This window comes from Habropoda laboriosa, unplaced genomic scaffold, assembly GCF_001263275.1.
Source record: "Habropoda laboriosa isolate 0110345459 unplaced genomic scaffold, ASM126327v1 scaffold578, whole genome shotgun sequence".
In the NCBI taxonomy this organism is placed as follows: domain Eukaryota; kingdom Metazoa; phylum Arthropoda; class Insecta; order Hymenoptera; family Apidae; genus Habropoda; species Habropoda laboriosa.
Window position 1 is genome coordinate 1,712,839 of NW_017100941.1, and position 21,244 is coordinate 1,734,082.

At 38.0% G+C, this 21,244-nt stretch overlaps 1 protein-coding gene across 1 annotated transcript in view; it reads right to left on the reverse strand.

Annotated features, from left to right (window-relative positions):
- Nucleotides 1-21,244, reverse strand: part of LOC108577572 — a 69,006-nt gene that overhangs the window by 24,336 nt on the left and 23,426 nt on the right. Inside the window, exons 2-3 of the mRNA XM_017940753.1 lie at nucleotides 14,431-14,603; nucleotides 7,830-7,994 (exon numbers count right to left, since the gene is read on the reverse strand). Coding sequence (XP_017796242.1) covers nucleotides 7,830-7,994; nucleotides 14,431-14,603 — 338 coding nt within the window. The remainder of the gene's footprint in view (nucleotides 1-7,829; nucleotides 7,995-14,430; nucleotides 14,604-21,244) is intronic.

Genomic DNA, 21,244 nt, shown 5'->3' on the forward strand with positions numbered 1-21,244 from the left:
TTATCAATATTAATATTATTATATTATAATAATATTGCCAATATGTTCCCAATCAATTTCAATATTATCACAATATTATTATATTTCATATCATAATATACTGTCAACATTCGCACTACTTGCCAGTATAAAGGCGCGAATTTCAAACTACCTCATTACACTATTACAACAATATTAACATTATCCAAACAGCTGGAAAATATTATTGTCAAACCGGATCGATCAATATTCCGAATCGCGTGAAACGAATAAACTTGCCCCCAGAACTGAACTACGTTCCTGAATTATATCGTACAGAATTATGGGTTCCAATTGAGAATATGTGGAACGACGTCTATTGATCAAAGCTGGCCATTATCATTTGCTATCATAAGGCAGAAGTCAGACAAAGGAAACTAGTTGGAAATTCGCAACTGGAACGAAACTATCGGGTCAAATGCTCTAATAGATTTCGAAGTTTCTCCCCCAAAATGATACTGTTACGAGTTCCACCTTCACCCCCTCTCTCTCTCTCTCTCTCTCTCTCTTTCGCGGCCTTAATGAGACTGTACACGTGTGTTTATCTTGTTACGGGAGCAGTCTGATTATCCGATTTCGAAATTGCCGCCACCCTGCCAGACAATCTATTAGTTTTAGAGAACAATAGCCCCACTACGAATTCCGTAGACTCTGTGAGCTCTGATATCAACGGAGGAGCGGTCCCCAAGTCCAACCTATTATCGCTTCATTGTACTCCTGTTCTGCGACGACAAAAGCGAACTCTTGGATACCTGGCTGTCTATGAAAGACAATACCACGCGAAGACGATGTTAGAAAGGGCTCCTTTCTTTATTTATCACGCCTTTGCGATTTCTGCTAAAGTGTCTTTACGATTACACTTTTTTTCTTATCGTTTCAATTTGAAAAGTTTCACGGAAAAGGGTGTTAATTAATTAACCCTCCGTAGGTAAATAGATTTTTTTTTTACACTCTGTAGGTAAAGAGGGTCGTTTATGTCCAAGTCTAATTTCTGTACTATTTTAAGCTTTCAAAAAATTTGAAAAAATTCCGAGAGACTTATAGTTCGTTAAGTTAAGTGTTGAAAACTTTGATCAATAATCGAAGAAACACAAGAGTGAAATTTCGAAAATTTCCTACAAAGGTATGATTTAAATATTCATTCGATAATTTCCACTTTGGTGGGAATGAATATTTCTCACAGCAGGAGCGTATTAAATTAGTTCACGTAATAGGAGATTTTGTACAGTAAGAGAAGAAATGTAAAATCAGAAACATCGTTCCCTTTAGCGACGGAGCTTTATTTACATGACACAAATGCTCATCACATTGCGCACGCTTTGTAAACGAAACCTCGTTAAAGTACACGGAGATGCTTTTCATTTTCTTTTTTCTCTAAACAACAAAGGAGCCTAACAACGATAAACCATAGTATCTGTGCCAGTACAACGTGTACTACACCATATCACTCTGAAGAATACACATCGTCAAGAACATTTTCAAAATTTTAAAACACCTTCGCTTTATGTTTGAAAAATTTCACTTGCACGGCTTTCCATCTTCTTTAAATATAAACTAGTTTCGTTTCACCTATCGTTGGCTTTAAACTTCACGTTTGCTTGTCTACGATATCAAAAACGATATTTTCAAAGTTTCTTTATTTAACTTGTGTTGTAATATGTTAATTTTCATTGTAACGAGTATGTTCCATCTTTCTGCCAATCTATTGCATAAATATCTTCGTAATAATTTTAGCTGAAATTTTGATCAATTTTTCATCGATAAGCCTTTCCTTAAATTTTAATGAATTTTTCATTAATAAAACTTCCGTTAAATTTCAAGGTTTGAATTTTCAGTTTTTAAATCTGCAAACCATCACTTTGCACTGTGACGCATGCTAAATGAGATTAATTTTTGATCCAGTATTCAAATGGAACACATTTGTTCCACTGGACACGAAAGGGTTAAAGATGGTCGCCAAGAAAATCTCAAAGTGCTAATCACCGATTTTAGTGAAATTTTAGTATGCGGTAGATCTCGAAAAAATATTCGACACGTATCTTTTTTATCGCCAATGGTCCACTCTGAAGAGGTGAAAATTACCCTGAAAGTTAGGGGTAGCAAACATAATTACTCCAATATCTCGAAACCCATTAAACGCAGAAAAATAGCGTAAATTGACGATCTTTGCATTTCTTAACGACAAATCTGACTGCAGAAATTAAAGAAAAAATCCATTTGTTTAATTTCTCTTCCAAAACAATGTCTCGTTTCTCCCCTAAACTTGTGTACTTGCATAAATTCCATATCCGGGCACGAAAATAGATCACAACGTCGATTTCATCGACCGTTTCCGAATCCCGCGAATGAACTATCGCGTATGACCCTGAATTTCTCATCAATCCGTGCCATCGCTTAATTTTCCAATTTTGAACCGCGCTGGAACGTTTTCATCGCGCGCAACTTTTCTTCCCGATCGCGAAGATCGATCTTCCCCGGTCGCGTCGCTTTTCCGCGGCGCGGCGGCTGATCGAATCCTGGCCGAGCGAGCGCTCGGTGATTCATCGCGAACCGAGAGGAATCCACGTTGAAATTGCCGGCGTTGGGATAAGTTTGCGCCACCGTGACCGCCCACGCCTCGGGATTTCATCAATTTCGCGGCCCATTCAGGTGCAACCGATGAATTACGGCCAGTTGGACGAATGGCTTTATTAAAAGTGGCCAGCTTCCGGGGGAAACGACGCCGCGCCGTTAATCATCCGATCGTTTTCTTCCTGTTGTCTGTCCCGAGACAAGATATTTTTACGCCTTCGGCGGAGAACTGGAGGAAAGCTTGATTGACTTTGTTATCTTCGGCTGGCTGGCCTAAAAAGCTTGGAGATAGATATAGGTGCAGCTGGGTTCAATTATTCGGAACATCTCTATAGCGAGTTGGATGATACGTTTGGAGTGGGGATCAATTTCCAGTTTGTTAGGTTGAGAACTTCGTTCGTTTAATGCTGGAACGATTGACCGGGTCAAGAATGACCCATCAGCAACTTGACCGAAAAAAGAGAATGCTTGATTGCCGTTTGTAAATTTCAGACTTTGTTTTCACGCACTGATGTGAATCTAACTTTTCAATCTTGTTTCAGTTATATAAAAATTCGCTTTTGGAAAATGGTGGGTCATTCGTGACCCGATTGGTCGTTCTAGTGTTAAGTTTTTATTTGCTTCAACGTTACCATAAATTCGTTGACACATTTTTATTACCATGAAAGTTAAACACATTTGTGCTAATATTACTTATGGGGCAAGATTTTTATCGAACATATTTTCCTCTTTAAATGCAGAGTTTATCTTAAATTTATTTTTACAATTTTGAGCAGTCGAATAATTCTGAATGTTGCATTATTACTATAACAACGAGATCGTGTTAATTTTATTATTTAGAATTTCACAAGCCTAAGTATGTTGAAAACATACTTTGCTATGATACAGTTATCGAGATCGTCCAAAAATTCGGACTATTTTCCAAAGCAATTTTCATTTACATTCAAAAACTTCAGTCATATCGAGGAGGTTCAAAAGGTCGCACAAAACGACCTGGAATTTTTAATCTACCAGTTCTGTAAATTTACCGACGTCACTGTAGACAATCTACATTCTGTTTGTCAAACCTCCAATCTCGCGCAAGACGCAGCAAAAAGCTAGCACATTCTCCCAAAATTTTCCCAAGGTAAAACAACGATAAAATTTGTGTTTGACCTTGACGATAGTCATTAAAGTCATAAATCATCGAACTTAGAATCCAGCGCGATCAATTTCAATTTCCTAACAAACACCGTAACAGAAGAAGGGTTATAACGCGGCGTTTAATCATCTCTGTTCCTGTCTTCTATTTTTAGAAAGGAAACGTCATAGGTCAGTGAAATTCCCAACGTGATCGCAGGATGGCTAGGTCAGGTATTAAACCAGCTAGAATCGGCCGCCTCGACCCGTTCGCCTTCTCCATTCCGTTCACGCGACAGATAATACAATTAAACCAGCCTCCCCTTGTCCTCCTCCGCAGAGTGCTCTCTCTCTCTCTCCCTCTGCGATCGCGTTAAGTTCGTCAGATTCGCCTTCGTTTCACGGATCGTTCTGCCCTTCACGGCCTAGATATTAATGAAATTTGGAACGGTAACGCATCACGACGTCGGTGACGCAACCGAGCTAATTGCGTAATCTGTAACCCCTTTGCGACGTGGGCCGGTCGATCAGTACGCCTGTTCCGCACGTTTAAGTTAACTCACAATTAGAGAGGTATTTTAGGTAAGAAGAAATGTGAATTTTTGAGAAAAGGATTGGGTATTCTTTCCATCCTTATTTTCGCCTGATATTTTTAGGGGGAAATGAAATTTGGGTGTTCTGTTTTTTGATTTCTGTTGTAAATCAAAGAAGGTACTTGGGTAAAAAGAAAAGATAGCCTATTTTTACCGCGTACTCTATTTTTCTATTTCTGATGTAAATCAAGAATTTGGATGAGGAAAAAGAATTTTTGAGAGAAAATTTGCGTATTTTTTTCACCCTTATTTTCGTGAAAAAATAGTATCCGAGTGTTCTGCCTTCGGACTTCTTTTAATTAGGGTGCTCTGTAAAAATAAATACCGGTATAGTCCTACTTTTGATGAAATTTGTTTATTTTTCGTAACCTGATTTTCCATTAGTAAAAAATGGCAAAAAAAAGTGCGGCAAAATACGCGCGGAAGTAAGGTACACATTATTGCCTAGTGTTCTTTTCTTTTAATCGAGATGTAGCAACGATAGAATTTCCGTGCGTTTAATCTGAAACGCTAATTTAATAAGCGATTTATTGAAATTACACCTGTCCAGCCTTGATCACAGAAACCACCAAATCCTACAGAGATTTCTCGAAAGTTACGGAAACTTATCTCGAAATTCTTCTTCGCAAAATCGATGCTCAGTGTTGGTCCACCGAAAACGCGAAAATTATGCCTTTTTCGTAACAAGATTATGCAAGTGGTGTGCAAGTATCGGCCACGTGCATTTCACGATTCTGGCAAACAACGAGCGAGCGAAAAAGTAAAGCTTCGGACTTTCATAGTTTAGAGAATGGGCGTCGAATTCCAATAGCGGAGGAACCGCTGTGTTTTATAGCTAAGAAATTGCATTACTATTCTCGCGAAAGGCCGGTCCGGCGTTTTCCCGTTGTTTGAGCCGCGTATGCATCCGATTCAACTCCGATGCAGCTGCTTCTTCAAGCATGTTCGTGATTCAACATCTCGCTTGCTGCTCTTGGCCGTGACACGGAAATTAATTTCGACTTTGCAAAAACGCCCGACGAATAAATCGCCGGTATAATTACGATACGTCCCCTGGAGCACGCCAACGTTCGCTTAAACTCGGGTTTGAAAACGTGATATCGCTGTTTGCTGTTGACTGGGACGTAACTCGAATAATGTCAAATTTTTATGTTCATTTGCACGGACTGATCTGTATTTAATTATTGGTCTAATGCAAATTTTGACAAATTTTAGCATTTTAATTTTAGCAAATTTCAATTTTAGCAGATTTCAATTTTAGCAGATTTCAATTTTAGCAGATTTCAATTTTGGCGAATTTCAATTTTAGTAAATCAAATTTTTGGCAAATTTTAACTTTAGCAAAGAAAATTTTTAGAAAACTGTAACGCATATTTGTGACTGATATAATAGTTCCACGCATGGCGGAGGCTGGGTCAAACGTGACCCAAGACTAATCTCTTTTTCGTACGCAAGTGGAACCACACTTTTTTATTTTGCAAATTATACAAATATATTATGATTAAACTGAGGAACATATTTATAATATAAGAAAGGAGAGTTGAAGACAGAGATGACTGTTTGGAATGTCGATTGAAACAAGAGAAATCTAAAAGTCAGCTGTCACCCGGCATCAATTAGATAGAAGGTTGAATTATTAGATTCTACCATACGAAATTGCCGAATAATTGAATTTAAACTGCTGAATATCAATTCTTCCTTTAATATTGCTAATTTTAAGTCTAGTTTAAGTAATAAAAGATTGCTAACTTTAGCTGTGTCTCAGTCGCTAAACTAAATTTTTAATAAAATTATCTTTCAAACTATTAATCTTACAGTCAGGATGTTTGTTTTATTTTACTTATCACACTCTATGCAATAATAACGACAAAATTTCATACAAAAATAGACAGTTTGCAACTTCGTTACAAAATAATAATAAAAATACGAGATGTGAAAGGAACGACAATTGATTTCTTCTTATCATTAGTATGATACAAAATAAAAATTTAATCCTTCATTTTCGCGAAACAGTTCGCTTCGAAATATCAGTTGTTAAACTTTCTCTTTTATCAATAATTTCGCGCAGAAACTTCCATTCACCCGTAGGCAATTTTTTTCCAAAAATGCATCCGTATTTTCCCTATATGGAAATACTGTTTAACGCCGAAATTCTGTAAAGTCCCTGTGACAATTTTCCCCGCGAGTCCCATGCATATAGATAGGTGTTGAGGAAATGCAAGGGAAAAATATCGAAGTGGAACGGCGTAGAATGAAATATCGAATGCCGAAGCTTCACCTATTCATTTATTTCATGTTTTCGTTGCAGCTGTACGCGTGCGCATTATTGAAAATTCAGTTTCCACATTCTGAATACACGTGGAAAATAAAAAACAAAAACGTAAAGTCTCCCTCCGTCAACGAGACTGTTTATCATGAATATGTATGCACTATTCTCTTTTCTTTCAACACCTACATCGCTCGCTGAAAGTTTAGAATATCCACCTGTGCAATGAAAATTTTCAGGAAAATCTCGCCGTTTCTTCGGCTAAGAACGCAGTCTATTTCATATCCTTAAATTAACGTACCTTTCCGTGAACACCGGTTAGAGTTAAAACAAAGTGAAAATGTTCGATTATATCCGGGGAAAATAAGCAAAGTCTGTTACGCGATAAAATTCGATGAATATTAAAATTGGGTGATTACAGACACCTTTCCTGCACAGCGAACGCTCACTGCTGGCGTCAGGTAGTAACAAAGGAGTTAATTTTACTTTACCTACACTCCAATTAAATTTTCATGTTTATATATTAATATGTGTGACCTGCTTCACCGGTAGACCAGGTATATTTTGTATTATACGAAGTATAAATTTAGTATACAGAGTGTTTCGCGTGAAACTGGCTAATTCGATGTCTTCTGTATACGTGACAATAAATGTCATCTATGTTTCTTTATATATTAGTTATATGTTAGAGCTGAAATTTCAAATCAGACATGAAATCTCTACTATAAACAAATTTTTCTTCAATCTCATTCACCCTTTGAAACCGTTTAACCCTTTGCACTCGCGTAATTACTTTGGAGAACTTCAAAACGTACAATTCAGATCTTACACTGTTGAAATAATGCAAATTAACGCGAGAAATAGAAATAATTAAATTCGTAAACATTAAAAATTCCAGAAGTTTCGCTATTGATCTTATCAAAAAATTCCCCGAGCGCAAAGGGTTAAATTAAGTAAGAAATATTTCTCGCATTACCACAGATAGAGAAGACATTTAGGTGACACGCTGTATATTCAATTAAAGAACGTTGTTATTTAAAACGAAGAAATTAAAGTTTTAAGGAGAAAGCGTTTTAGATATGCACAGTGAGCATAGATAAAATATTCTGTCCCATTGCTCCAGTCTGTGTCGCGTCTGTTGCTTTATCAAAGAGGGATGAGAAAGGAGTAGTAGCCGGGCCGCGGATCTTCATGAAAGATCTCGCGACAATAGCGAGGGAGAGGAGAGCAGAAAACAATTTCAACTAGATTTACAGACTTACGTCCAGCAGATTCATCAAGGAAGCTCGTCTTCGTGGATCGGGTTCCGTCATGGCGGCTAAAACAGACTGAAGTGCCGACGAGGGTGAAACGGAAACCGTTCCTGTCAGCGCTGCGACTCTCGGGGTCGTGTCCAATAATGCCCTTCCCAGTGAGTACATCCACATCTGAGAACAGAGAAATTTTCAACGTTGTAACGGTGTTCGAGCGATAAGCGGGGGAAAGTAAACGTTACAGAGCACTTGAGCTCGTGAAATTCTGGACTGAAGATCTGTCACCGATATATCTCATAATATCTCGTGATCTACACTACCGGGCCAAAAGTTTGGAATCACCGAGCATTGCAATTTACAGAAAAATTTCCAGAAAGAAGTCAGCGACTTTGAAAATTTTTTATCGTTCGAATCATTGATAAATGTAGAATTGAGATAAACTTGAAATCTATAAAAAAATATTGATGAAAAGTGGGAGGTGATTCCAAATTTTTGGCCGGTAGTGTATGTATATCATATATCTCATAGTTTCTCGTAATTTGTATGTTTGATATATCTCAATTTCTTTTTTTCCTTTTTTCCTTAATTGAGTAAAGTATTTACAGTTTGCTCATTCCGAGAAAATATGAGTGAATGTTATGACGATGATTTGAATTACATTTAGAAAACGTTTTCCTTGAATACCTTCCGAGCAATTTTTAATCTGTTTAAACTTTTTTCCATATAGAACTACTTTAATCTAACTGCACAATTTTGGAACTGTGAGAAGGAGACATAGAAACTTAAAAGAATTAAGAATAACGAAAAGAATAAGAATAACAAAATTAAAAGGATTATTTAGTAGAAAATATGAATGTGTACCGTAGTGTGCTCTTTTAGATGGTAAAAAGTCTGTTACCCACGCCAAAATAATCGTAAAACTCATTATTTCTATCCTACAAACGTGCTTTATATTTCACAATTTTATATAGATCGATCAGAAACTAAATGTCCACAAAAATCACCCATCTCTAACGTTATTCCACTTTCTCCAAATGCTCAACTCCAATTCGCGCGAAGAATAATTAAAAAACAATCCCTGTTCCGAATACTGTTCCCTCGAGTGACAGAGTAAAACTGCGAAGAAACTTCATCAGTCGCCAGAACGATCGCAGGACCGAGATTAGAGGGTTGATCGTAAAACAAAAGTGTGATCTCTGTCCGTAGAAAAGCAGAATTCCGGTTCTCCGTGACATGCAGGTAATCAGCGTTGAATATCCCGTGCTGATTCCCATGAAAATAGTGTCGCCACGAGATAAATGCCGGGTGGAATGGAACAGGTGTCGAGGGAAACGGGACCAAGAGAGGTACGCATCGCGCTTATGCCGCTCGTGTAATGTCTCCACGTTTCATTGTCTACGGACCTCTTCTTCCTTTCGATCTTCTTTTTTTTCGGTTGCTATCGTAAAGAAGTAGCTTTCAGGTGTCGCCGTAACAGCGGATATTCTCATCTTCAGCTTGACTCGTCGTATAACGAGCAAACGGAATTAGTCTTCTTGCGTGGTGTACCCTTTTGTCGTTCGCGATGAAATTGCGGGAGGGCAATTCGTTTCCGCGTCACGGCGAGCCGTGTGCTCATTTTTTTTTCCTACGACTAGAAGCCGACTTAACTCTAACCAACCTCGCGGATCTCTAATTACTTTCGCGTAGATAGAGTCGGTGAATCGTTAAGGTTTTAGTAGCTTTTCTTTTTCGGTTTGCGTGAAAGTAAGCCGGTGATCAAAGGCGGAGAATTTTATAGCGGGGTGAAAGGATCGCGCGGAAAGTGGGAAGATTCGTTTGAAGGATTAGAAGGGATTAATATCTGATAGGAAAGAAAAATTGATTTGTTTCGGGCAAAGGATTTGCAGAGAGAGTAAATGTTTTAAAGGGGAAAAATGGGAAATAATCAGCGAATGGACTCGTATGCGTGGGTTTCAATGCGAAAAATGGAACTCTCTATTCTTTGCTGCCGGAAAGAAGCGAGTTTGATTTTAATATTAGAATTATGTAGGTGTTATTTAAATTGCTAGATATTTTTACGTTTGCGCGAGGTTTCTATGAGGAATAATTTAGGAATAATGAGAAACTTTAATAAGGCAAGGTACGTGAATGTTCAATTACTCTTTCGCTCCACTTCTTTTTATCATTCTCGCCATAGTTACTCTAAATACTGCATTCTTATGGATGCGATTAAACTTTCCAGCGGTAATGCATAAAAGAAAAAATCAGCGAACGCTAAGGATGTGATAGTAGCTTAATTGAAAGCACTTAATAGGCGATTGGAAAGTATAGAATGTTTCTCTCGTAAGAGAAACTGATACCTAAAGTTAGGATGTACTTTTGCAGAGAATATATTTAGTTTGGTAAGAGGAAGTTGTCAGTGCTTGACGATCGAAAAGATCACGTGGAAGGAAAGCTGTTTTAGAATGAAACAAGGCTCACGCAGCCTCGCGAGCTTGAGAATTGAAGTCTGCGTCGCAGATGCTAGAGTTGCAAACTAAGTAACAATCGAATTGGTCGCAATGTACTGGGACCTTTTGTGATTTTAAGCGACAGCTGTGTCACTGAATACTTCAATCTGTTACGTGTTTCACGTTCGATCGTAAGCAGCGAGAAGTAAAGAAATTAAAAAAAATTATTACTGAAGATATAACGACAGATTATGATGGTCAATGATCCAAAAATTAAAGGTTATTGTATGTAAAGTCATTTTTTAAAATGTACACTTATTTTAATATTATATTTTTAATAAAATAATTCTAAATCTGCATTTTCTCACCTTATTTCAATTTTCTTTGCTCTAAATTAAATTAAATTAAATAACACAGTTGACGTTGAAACAAGCGCGTGTAATAACGCGATATAAAACTAGAGAAAAAAGGAAAGAAAGGGGTAGAAATGAACGAACCGAGTATACACGCTCGATTGTTTAAGTTTTTAATACGTCGGCAGTCGGTAATTAACGCGGAGCTGGCCAATTTCACGTGCAATTTATTCGCGCAATTAACGAGTCGATCGTTAAATCTTTTTCCACCGTCACCTAACGAAACACCGTTGCGTCTCTCGACGCCTTTGTATCTCTTCGGTCCGTCTCTCGCTTCCCCTCTAACCCTTTTCACTCCCCCTTATTTCGCTACTCTCTTCCTTCCTGTCTGCCGCCGGACAGAAGTCCGTTGTTTCAGCTAGCCGGTATTTATCTCGTGGAGATTAAAGGGAGAACAAACGGCGGGCACAATAAATAAACTTCGAGCGTTTCTACATTCTCGTCCTTATACAGGGTGTATCGATAGTCTGTATTGCGCTCAAAAGGAGAAATTTTGGCAACCCGAAAATTTCGATTAATTTTGAAACTTTGAGAATTTATAGAGGATATCAATAGAAGTATTGTGCAATAGTCGTCTCTATACAGGGTGTTACGATAGTAACAGGAATTTTTACAAACCGAAAATTCTAATTATTTTTCAAACTTTGCAAAATTTGTAGAGGAAGTGAACAGAAGTATCGCTCAATTTTTTTCGCTGCTAATCTTTGGGTCTTCTGTTAGAAAAGTCCAAAAAGCGAAGGCTTGAGTGGGCCATGTGCAGTCTTCTGCTGCGTTTCCCCCTCCTAGGGATAGTTCTGCCTCAAGGCTAAGAAAGGCCATATTGTCAAGGGGGTCCTCTTGACTAGGTTTTTCAGGAAAGAGGGAATTGTATCAGCACTCGTACAGTATAGTTCGAAATACAAGCATTCACTCTGTTTAACCGCCCACGTTTATATCTTACTCCACCGCTCACCACCGTTATCCTGACTGATTTTCTTTTACACTTCAGGATGAACACGATCCTTAAACGTTTGCGTTAAATTATAGTAAATATAAAACAATTGAAATTTGGATTAGAATGAAAATTTCACCACCGTTATCCTGACTGATTTTCTCTTACACTTCAGGATGAACACGATTCTTAAACGTTTGCGTTAAATTATAGTAAATATAAAACAATTGAAATTTGGATTAGAATGAAAATTTAACGACTGAAAATGGACATAATTTACTGTTAATTAAAACAGGAACTGGAAGGACAATATGAGGTTATATCACGATCAGTTAACGTTGAAAATAATACTTTCGATAGCCTCGTTTTCAACGTGTCCTCCTTTAACAGAACTTTAATTGCGATTTACTTTTCGTTTTTGCGCATTTCACACAGCACGTTTAGTAATTTAACTCACGTCACGGTTCACGATCCAACGGTTTACGGACAAATGGAATTTTTTAAATGGAACAGAAGCTTCTAATGCTCAGCGGGCGAATAAAATTTGTTGCTTACAAAATGTCAGTAGGAATGAAAAGAGTATACTATATATAAAATTAACCCTTTGTACTCTCAGCATTTTCTGATACGATCGACCACGTCTGCAGTGAAATTTTTCAAAACGAAAAATTTTATTTTAATATGTTTATTTTAAATAATCTGCTTCATGTTGATATAAAAAAAAAACTTGAATGGAGTTATAGTGCATACTATGGAGTGCAAAGGGTTAATAAACTCAAATTGTACATGTATATAATTAACACTAGGTTTGCGGACATTTCTTACATACCTATCTCCGCATATTTTCTTTAAAAACAACATATTATACGCTATTAACTTATAAATGAACGATAATACGAACGGTATATTTACACAAAATTCATAATAAGCATAAGTGGCAGGAGAGAAATGTAAACGGTTCCTGTAATTCCTCTAGTGAAATTCGAAATGCGTCAAAATGACGCGTCCCGTAAGCCTAGTATTGAATAAATTATTTACACCTAAAAGAGTCACAAAAACGAGTACAAAGTCAATAATTAATACACACATCTTGTGTATCTTCAATATTTACATTCGAAGCGAAATTCTAACAGAGCACAAAGAAAACACCGCACCGAAATGACGTCTCTTTCTTCGTTAAAACAAGACCGCGCGAAATTCGTCCGAATTCTATTATAAATATCGTTCCCAATTAGCATTTGACACGATCGAGCTCCCTTCACAAAGAGCAGCTTGAACCAGCCAACATCGCTGGAAAATTAAATATTTCACACGGTCGCGCGCCCACCGATCCGACTCTCGTCGTGTACGGTAAAACCGCGAATGCGGGTGAAAAAGAGCGGGCCGCCGCTAATTTGCCGATAAACAATTTGCCTGGCGCGATTCGTTTGGTCCCGGATTTCAGCTGTTTGCATCCACTTACACCGCGTGTTCCACATCGAAATGTCGCCATTGTATAAAACGTCATTACACACCGTGACCGCAATTAATTATCGGGTCGCGTGAATTACGTCGACGCGGCGTTTAATTCCGATTGAAACGCGGCTGCCCTCTATTCAGGGAAAAATTGCCAACGGCGAAAAGAGAGAGCTAGCTGGGCTGAAAAAGAAATTCAGCGAGCAATTTAAGCGTCACGAACGGGGCAAGTGGCCCCACAACACACGGGTGTTCGCGTGAATGGGGCTTAATTGCAAAATTTTGAGAATCGTGCTCGACACGCGACCGCCTGTCCCTGTTTAATGTGTGTCACGGGAAATTGGGCAAATAGTTTCGTTAATCACCTGCGTATTAATTGTATTAGTGTTACTTTGTTAACGGTCGTGCACACTTGCGGCGATATTGCTGGTGTGCCGGAGTTATTTGTCCGTCGATGAATGTAAAGTTTTAAAGGGGTTTGTGTACTTGTGGGTTGATTGAATTTTGCTGAATAGATACTTATTAAGAATATAAGGAAGTGAAATTGTAATTTTGAACGTGTTAGAAATTTTTTAGTGTGCTTTGGAGAGTTTTGTGGATTTGAAGGTGATGAAAGCAGCAATTTAGAACATCTTCAGAACATCTGTGCCTTTTATAAAATGTTACCACAGTAATGTGTTATTTAAAAATAATTTTTATAATTACAATTTTTCTATTTTTTATTATCATATGTCTACTTTGAAATATACACGAAGTTACTCTTGCATGGGGCAGCTATACTTCACACCTTTTTGAACTCATATTCAATGTAGAATAGTAGTGTAAGTTTCTTGACACTATTCTACATATTTTTCTCAAACTCCAGAGGGAGTAATTTCTCAAGAATCTTGTAACGACTCTTTACGTTGTTCCACATTCGGCAAGTCTCCTAATACTTACAAACTTCCATTCGTGTAATACATACTACATACATATCCTGATATTAAAAACACTTTCGGCATATGTATGTACAGCTGACATAAATCTACGAAACGTATTTTTTAAATTTTCATTACTGATTCTCAAAAAAATAAAAACCCCAGTGTTTGGTTCGATTTAAAAAAAAAGTGACGCTCCCCTAAATACTGTCCGAATACAACCAAGACTAACTGTACACATATGCACTAATTTCCACCCTCTATTTCACACCTTACCGCAAACCTCGCGTGAATGTTCACACTCGTGCCTCCAATTAACCGAAAACTATGTTTCATCGCGTCTCGATGAATCTTCGCCTAGTAATTAACACACAACCGAGAGAAATCCCGGTTTCTCGAATTGGCCGTTCTGCTAATTAACTCGGCAAGATATGGAAGCGGTGCCTAATTAGTAGCGCGTACCTTTTCCGAATCGGTGTCCGAATATACACGACCAGGTCGATATTCCGGCGGCAGATACGCTCGAGCAGTTTCCGGCGGTGCAAGTTGCAGCAAAACTCTACCGCGTGGTGTCAACTCCAATGTATGAGGTGTCACCACTGGCCCAGCTCTCGAACCACCCACCACACCACCATCTGTAACAGAATATTCAGAGGAAATTTGTACATCAGCGTAATACATATCCGTTCGATTGATCAGTTCTTGCATTTATAATTGGTGATAATAGTTTACGTATGATACGGATATTCCTGGTCGCCTAATCTCAACGATTCGTCACCTTGTTTTTCACTGGTTTTATGTATCGCTCGAACATTCATCCCTTGCCTTTTGTCAGCTTTTCAGCGTACTACTTATCCAAACATTCGTCCCTTGTTTTCCTCAACTTTCTTGTGCATTGCTCGTCGAAAGGAAGCAGCCTAAACCCTTGTACTCTTGGACAGTAAGTTGTGTATAGGGAAGCAATTATCGTTTAAGATCAGTCTCAAGATTGACCCTACTCTTTCAAATGGCAACCTGACTGCATTCTTACTAAATTGTAAATTAACTTGCTTTATCGTTTATTGACCCTACTCTTTCAAATGGCAACCTGACTGCATTCTTACTAAATTGTAAATTAACTTGCTTTGTTTCTCAATTCTACATTAATTTGCTTTATTTCTCAATTTTTAACTAATTTGCTTTGTTTCTCAATTCTCAATTGATTTACTTTGTTAACTTTTTTAATATTCCAGGCTTTTAAAAAATTCTGGGATACCTATGTCAAACTGGGATACCTCTTTATGTCAAATGTTTAAAAATTTTCGTAACAAAGATACAAATTCGGAGGAAAATCCGGGAGAAATGGGAATTCCTTTGAAAATGCACAGCTTTGCAATAAGTGAATACTGAGAAACATTGTTGCAGAGTTTCATACATAAGACTATGTACATCCTTTCAAAACAGTATGTAGCTAGATCTAAAAAGTATAATCGCTAGTATGAAATACTGAAATTATTTATAACTAATAAAACGTTATCGCAGAGTAAATTGATTTCGTATGCAGAGAAAAATTAAGGAAGTCCTACAGAATTCTTTCATCCCGTCGATTCCTGCAATTTTATCCTTCAACGCTCAACTACCATAATCCTGTTCCTTCGATTTGCCGCCTCTATTTCCGTCGTCTCGAATCCAATCTAACGTCTAATTTCTGGTTGATTCTGCCGTCAAGATTCCCAGGTTGCAGTTCCTGTTGCGTTAGAGTGACGTTCGATACTGTTCAATCTGTTGCATGCAAATTTCCTTAACGTTTCGTTTCATTTCCGTTTTTGTGTACTTGAATTTTTGTTTATTCGTCCATTTCCTATTATTATTAAAATGTAATTGTAATTGTTTTGAATTTTCCGTGAGTAAAATCTGTCTCCAACCTAACATTCCTACAATATTGCACCAAATTATTCAAAAATTGACTGACTTGAAATTATTCACAAATCCGCTTATTTCCGAACATTACGTCCCCCCCCCGTGAATTTTCCCGCAAAATTCCACCGCAATAATAGCAAAAAGTGCGTTTGCCTGCGTTGAAAAAATCGGCAAAATAATTTCGCCCAACTTTTCCATAGAAAAATACTCCCGAGTGGAGTCGCCGAGAATGACTATTGTTTGTTTCGCACGGTTCGTTTTCGCAGTAGAGCCAGTCGACAAACAGTCTGGCGAGAAGTGCCATCTGCCCTTTACCGTCGCTGTAAATTCAGTATAATTCGCCATTCAGCCGTTAATTTCGCGCGTGTCACGGACATTAACAGACTAACGATCGCTGAAGCGTCTTGACACAGCGAACATTCTCTCTCTACCGGCTATGACCTACTAATTTAGGCATTCATCCTGCCCGGCCAGAGAATACTTTCCGCTCTCGGTGAAATTCCAAGGAAATTGGAGAAGCGCTTCGTCGTCGCATCGGCGTCTGAAATAGCGACGGAAACTGGACTTTCTGTTTGCAACGAAAGAAAAAAAAGAAACTTGGTTGAATCCGAGGTGGGATCGGTGAAGTTTCACGGCGATAAGAAGTTTTCGAGGAACGAAGTTGGGAGATTTAACGTCGCGGAACGAGAGTCAATGGTGATTTACTGCTGGAGTATTCGTTCTTGGCTCGCGAGGTTTCGAGTCGATAAGAGGTGGATTATTCGGTGTGATAACATTTGTCGATACAGATTTGAGTTAGATTGAATTATTTCGAAATGTTGAATAGCGGACGTTTCGACGTGGAATTTCTTTTTCTGAATACTGCCACAGACAAGTGTTGAAATAAGATTATAAATTATACGATTAGAATGTACTGAAAAAGGTGCTAAATGTACTAATTAAAATGTTTAGAAGAATTTAATCTGAAATATTTCTTACTGTTGTCAGAAGATACAACGTGACCATAAAATATTTACCAATTTCTTTTTCCTTCCTCCAAGATGACCAGTGCAAATTTTTCAAAAGCATTGAAATAAGGTTATAAGTTACATGCTTGCAATGTATTAAAGTTTACATTTTGATTAAAAAATGTTACTACTTGTCATAGATACTAGTTAAAATGTTGTTTAATTTTTGAATTTTCTGCCAGTTGGGAACAATTCAATTTTAAATATTTCTTACTATTATCACTATTATTATAATTATAAATTGATTTTCCTTTCTCCAAGGTAACCAGAGTAAGTTTCTGAAAAGAATACAATTCTTCACGAACACGTTGTATATTCAATTCGTGTGTTACAAACCCAGAATAATTCAGTGCACTTATTTGCCACTTCATATTTCATTAAAATTCGATTTTAATTTTCCCACTTTCCCACTTCGAATATTAAGAGAAACCTAATTTATTGCCTTTAAAGTTCACAGTGATGCAGAAATCCGACACAACGTCGATCACAATTGATCGTGCTGTGTACGTTTACAAGGTAGAATAAAATTGCGAGTCTAAGAAATTATCAGGAAACGCCGATCGTTGGTGTGATTCTCGAAAGAATTAGAGCGATGCAAGGCTATCTTGCCTCCATCGCCGCTCGTAGCATCTATCAACGTCCGTTTTTTTACAGCTATTGTTACGGAGTTCTGTAGTGTTGCGAGGCAGTCGTTTCCAGTAGTCAATCTCCGTAAACGCGCAGACCAGGCACAAGTTAAACCACCGGGGGAAATAAAATGATCCAGTTACTTGTTCTTGAGGAATTCGGGAACGGTTAATGACGATTGCGGTGCATTTTTACATGTACGATATTTATGTTCCTCCTTTTACATAATTTTATGTTCATTTAGTAAATAACATTTATATTTTGCTTTATGAAATTGTTGGAATTTATTGTTGTACTTTATGATACATCGTTGGGTAGATTTTAATACACTATACTGTGCAATAATAACAGTACATACTGTCGTGTACTCGCGTCGGTTTGAGTTATCCTTCAAACTTGGATCACGAGAGTAATATCGGACTGTTTTTTAACGAGGTCTGAAGCGTTTACGAATACCCTTTCTAACGTTATAATATAAACGACTTGTTTATGCGTTCAGCGCTCGGACTGATTCAATACTTGTTGTTTAACGTTCAGATTGATACTGCTGGGAAGTGGTGGTAGAAGGATGAGGTGTCGGGGTTTTGGGGAATTCCGGGAAAAAAGGAGATCAGACATGAAAGAAGGAAAGTACCACCTTGATAATTGGGAAGTCGGAACAATAGGTCGTAAAAACGAGTCTTGAAAACGCCGTTCATTTATGATTTTACCGAGGGTACGCGTCTCTAACCGTCTCGGCTAATCCTATGTGCCGCGGATCCTTCAAGTCCGTTTTACAACTGCTTTGAACTATTAAACTAAACAAAAAAAAATGTTCGGTACGGAACACATACAGATAATTCTAATTATTTATGCGTATTAAATATGTTCTGTAATTATTGCACAAAATAGTGTATTAAAATCTAATTAATTTCAGTATTTAACGAATGAAATTTTCATGTCCTAGGTAAAGTTTATTAATATACCAAATTATCCATTAAAATATGCTCATGATTTACTCATCTTTTTCTAAATATAGTAACTTTCATTGATCGAGTAGGACAGAACAGGAATGAGTGAGACAGAGAGGGAGGAGAAAATGAATGAACCGTATGTGTGGATAAGATAGATTTGCAAACGTAGTGTTTAACCAAGCGACGTTACCTTTGAGAAGTTTTTCTACGAGTTTTTTGATAACAATAGCCTATTCAAGCCAGAGGGCAAATCCGGTTTATCACCTGATTTTTTACGCCCACCCTACTCCGAGTCAGAGTACTTTCTGACAGCATACACAATTATTTCTCTATTTAAATCTACAATTATTTAATAATCTCTATAATTTGTTGTGCCGTCACGCGACTGATCGGCTTGGCACTTTGAAGTCGAACGGCCGGGCGTGCGTTATCGCTGCGTATAAAGACGACGGACGAGCCGTCGTCTGGGCATAGTATTACATCGCCTGTCGTAGCCGAATATTCGTATCGTTAACATAATTTAAAGTACGAGATCTGAAATTCGTCATTCTGACAGGTTTGGTAATTCTATTTTCATTAACATTTATTATTCTCTGTTCTATTTGTATGAATATTTTTTAAAACAAGACACACGTAAGTTTCACTAAAATGCAACAGATCACGTTTCCGTAATCCCAGAAAAAGCACTCGCTGTGAGCCAGAAATGACGATGCACTGCTGCATATTCAAACAGCTCTACCGATCGATTTTTTCGTTTTTACAACGAAACAAGTACATATTCCTGGTTCCCGCTCGTAATTATTTCATGGCGTTCTTACGAGTCCAGGCTGAAATCAAATGTTCTCGTCGCTTTTCTATCGGGGGGAGGGAGGAAGGCCCCGCGAAGTTTCCACATGCGCTGGCTTCGCGGTTACAAAAGGCCACCAAAACGTGGAACCCTTTCAAACGAAGAAAAGCAAACACGCGTCGTCGGCGGGCTTTCAGAATCCCGCGAGATATTCTGCAGCTCGTTAAATTCCACCAGCGAGATTGAAACTTCAACGCTCTTTTTCCCGTCACGCCGAGACCCACGTATCGGAAAAGAATTAATTTAAAATGTGCAGAAAGGAAATGTTTCGATAACAAACGCACGTGAGATCCTCCACGAAAAGCGCGAAATTCGTTTTGCATACCCTTTCTTTTTTTTTATTTGAAAATAATGCGAATCGATAATTCTGCGTGTGTTATACCAAGTGGCGTTGTTGTTCGGCTGTTGAAAGATTTACGTCGAATTTATTTTTACTTCAATCCGGGTAAAAGCGACGTTAATTATGCAGAATTATGTCGGAACGTCGCATATTCGAACTACTCACAATATGTACATAGTCATTTTCATTAAAATATGTATTTGTAACAAATACTGCTTAACATTCGCCAGATTTTTCCTGCGAAATGTAATTATTTTTCGCGAATAAACGGAAACGAAAGCTCCTGCTCAACTGTACATCACTTAACCCTTATGTCGATAACCGGAATTGTCGTCTACTTTATCGTCCAATTTTAGTAGTTTTCTGATAAGAAAATTCTGAACTAGAGGCAAACACGGATAGGAAATGTGCGGTATAACAACGATCTGGCTGGATATTTAAATCTTTTACTTGGGAGATAAAATATTTTAAGTGAGAATTATGCAAAAGGGTTATTGACACGAGGGTTAAGTACTAAAACTTGCCTCTGTAATATAATATTTCCTCAGTTAAGCCGCAGAAAATTTCGAAAATACGAGAACCAACGATCAGTAGTCCAAGAAAGTCACTAGCGTGAACTTTGACCCCTTCGTTATCAGTGGAACGCATATGTTCCACTTAAGTACTCGGACAAAAATTGATCTGAATTAATTAAAGAGGTGAATTAAATCCATTAAAGACCTGACGAGCAGTAGATAAACAAAAAAAAATAATTCCATCGCAAAAGGGTTAAATCGGCTCTTCTTATCAATCTGTCTCACGGTTACAGTGCAGCCAGAATCTGAAGCTTTCCGAAACGATCGTAAAGCAACAACATTAAGATTGTTTCCCTGATTCCTGCCAATAGCGACATTAAGCCCATCTATTTCGTCGACACGTCGTCCCCCTTTTACCTGTCGATGCCAACGTGTATAGAACACATGACCTAAGCAGAGAAAGATGAGGACGTATCTCTGTGTGTGTGTGTGTGTTGTGTACAGAGTTGGACGTTGATGGATAGACTCCTAGAGACCTCTCTTCGTTGCTGTCCATCCTATTAAACGCTACCTACTCCAATGACCATTCGAAATCACCCTCTACCTCCTAGTGCTTTGTTTTCATCCGGTTCGAACCACCACTTGGCCGGAAGGCTCGCCGAGTTTGGCACTCAAACGGTGGGACCCATCCTAGCTCACGGCTAATTTGCCATTCCAACGGAGCCTGTGTGCACTTGCTGCCGACAGAAGGTTGAATAATAAAGGTATGTTTACGAGGACCCTCGGGAAGAGTGGAATTTTTCCGAGGACGCGACTGTCTCTTGCAGTCGACGAAACATTGTGATCGAGAGGCGAAACTGAGTTTGACTGGAAAGTGAATTTAGCTAGAATATGGTCAAGAATTTTCTCGGAATTAGACTTTTGGGTACCTGAGGATTTAAGGTGAAACTTGTGCAGGTACCTGGAGATTTTTTCAATTTTTGAAGTTTCTGTGAAATTAAAATTTCATCACAGTATGTAAATATTTTAGTTTTTTAAGATTTAGGTTTTTTAAATGTTGATTATGCTACAAATTTTTTTAATTCAAC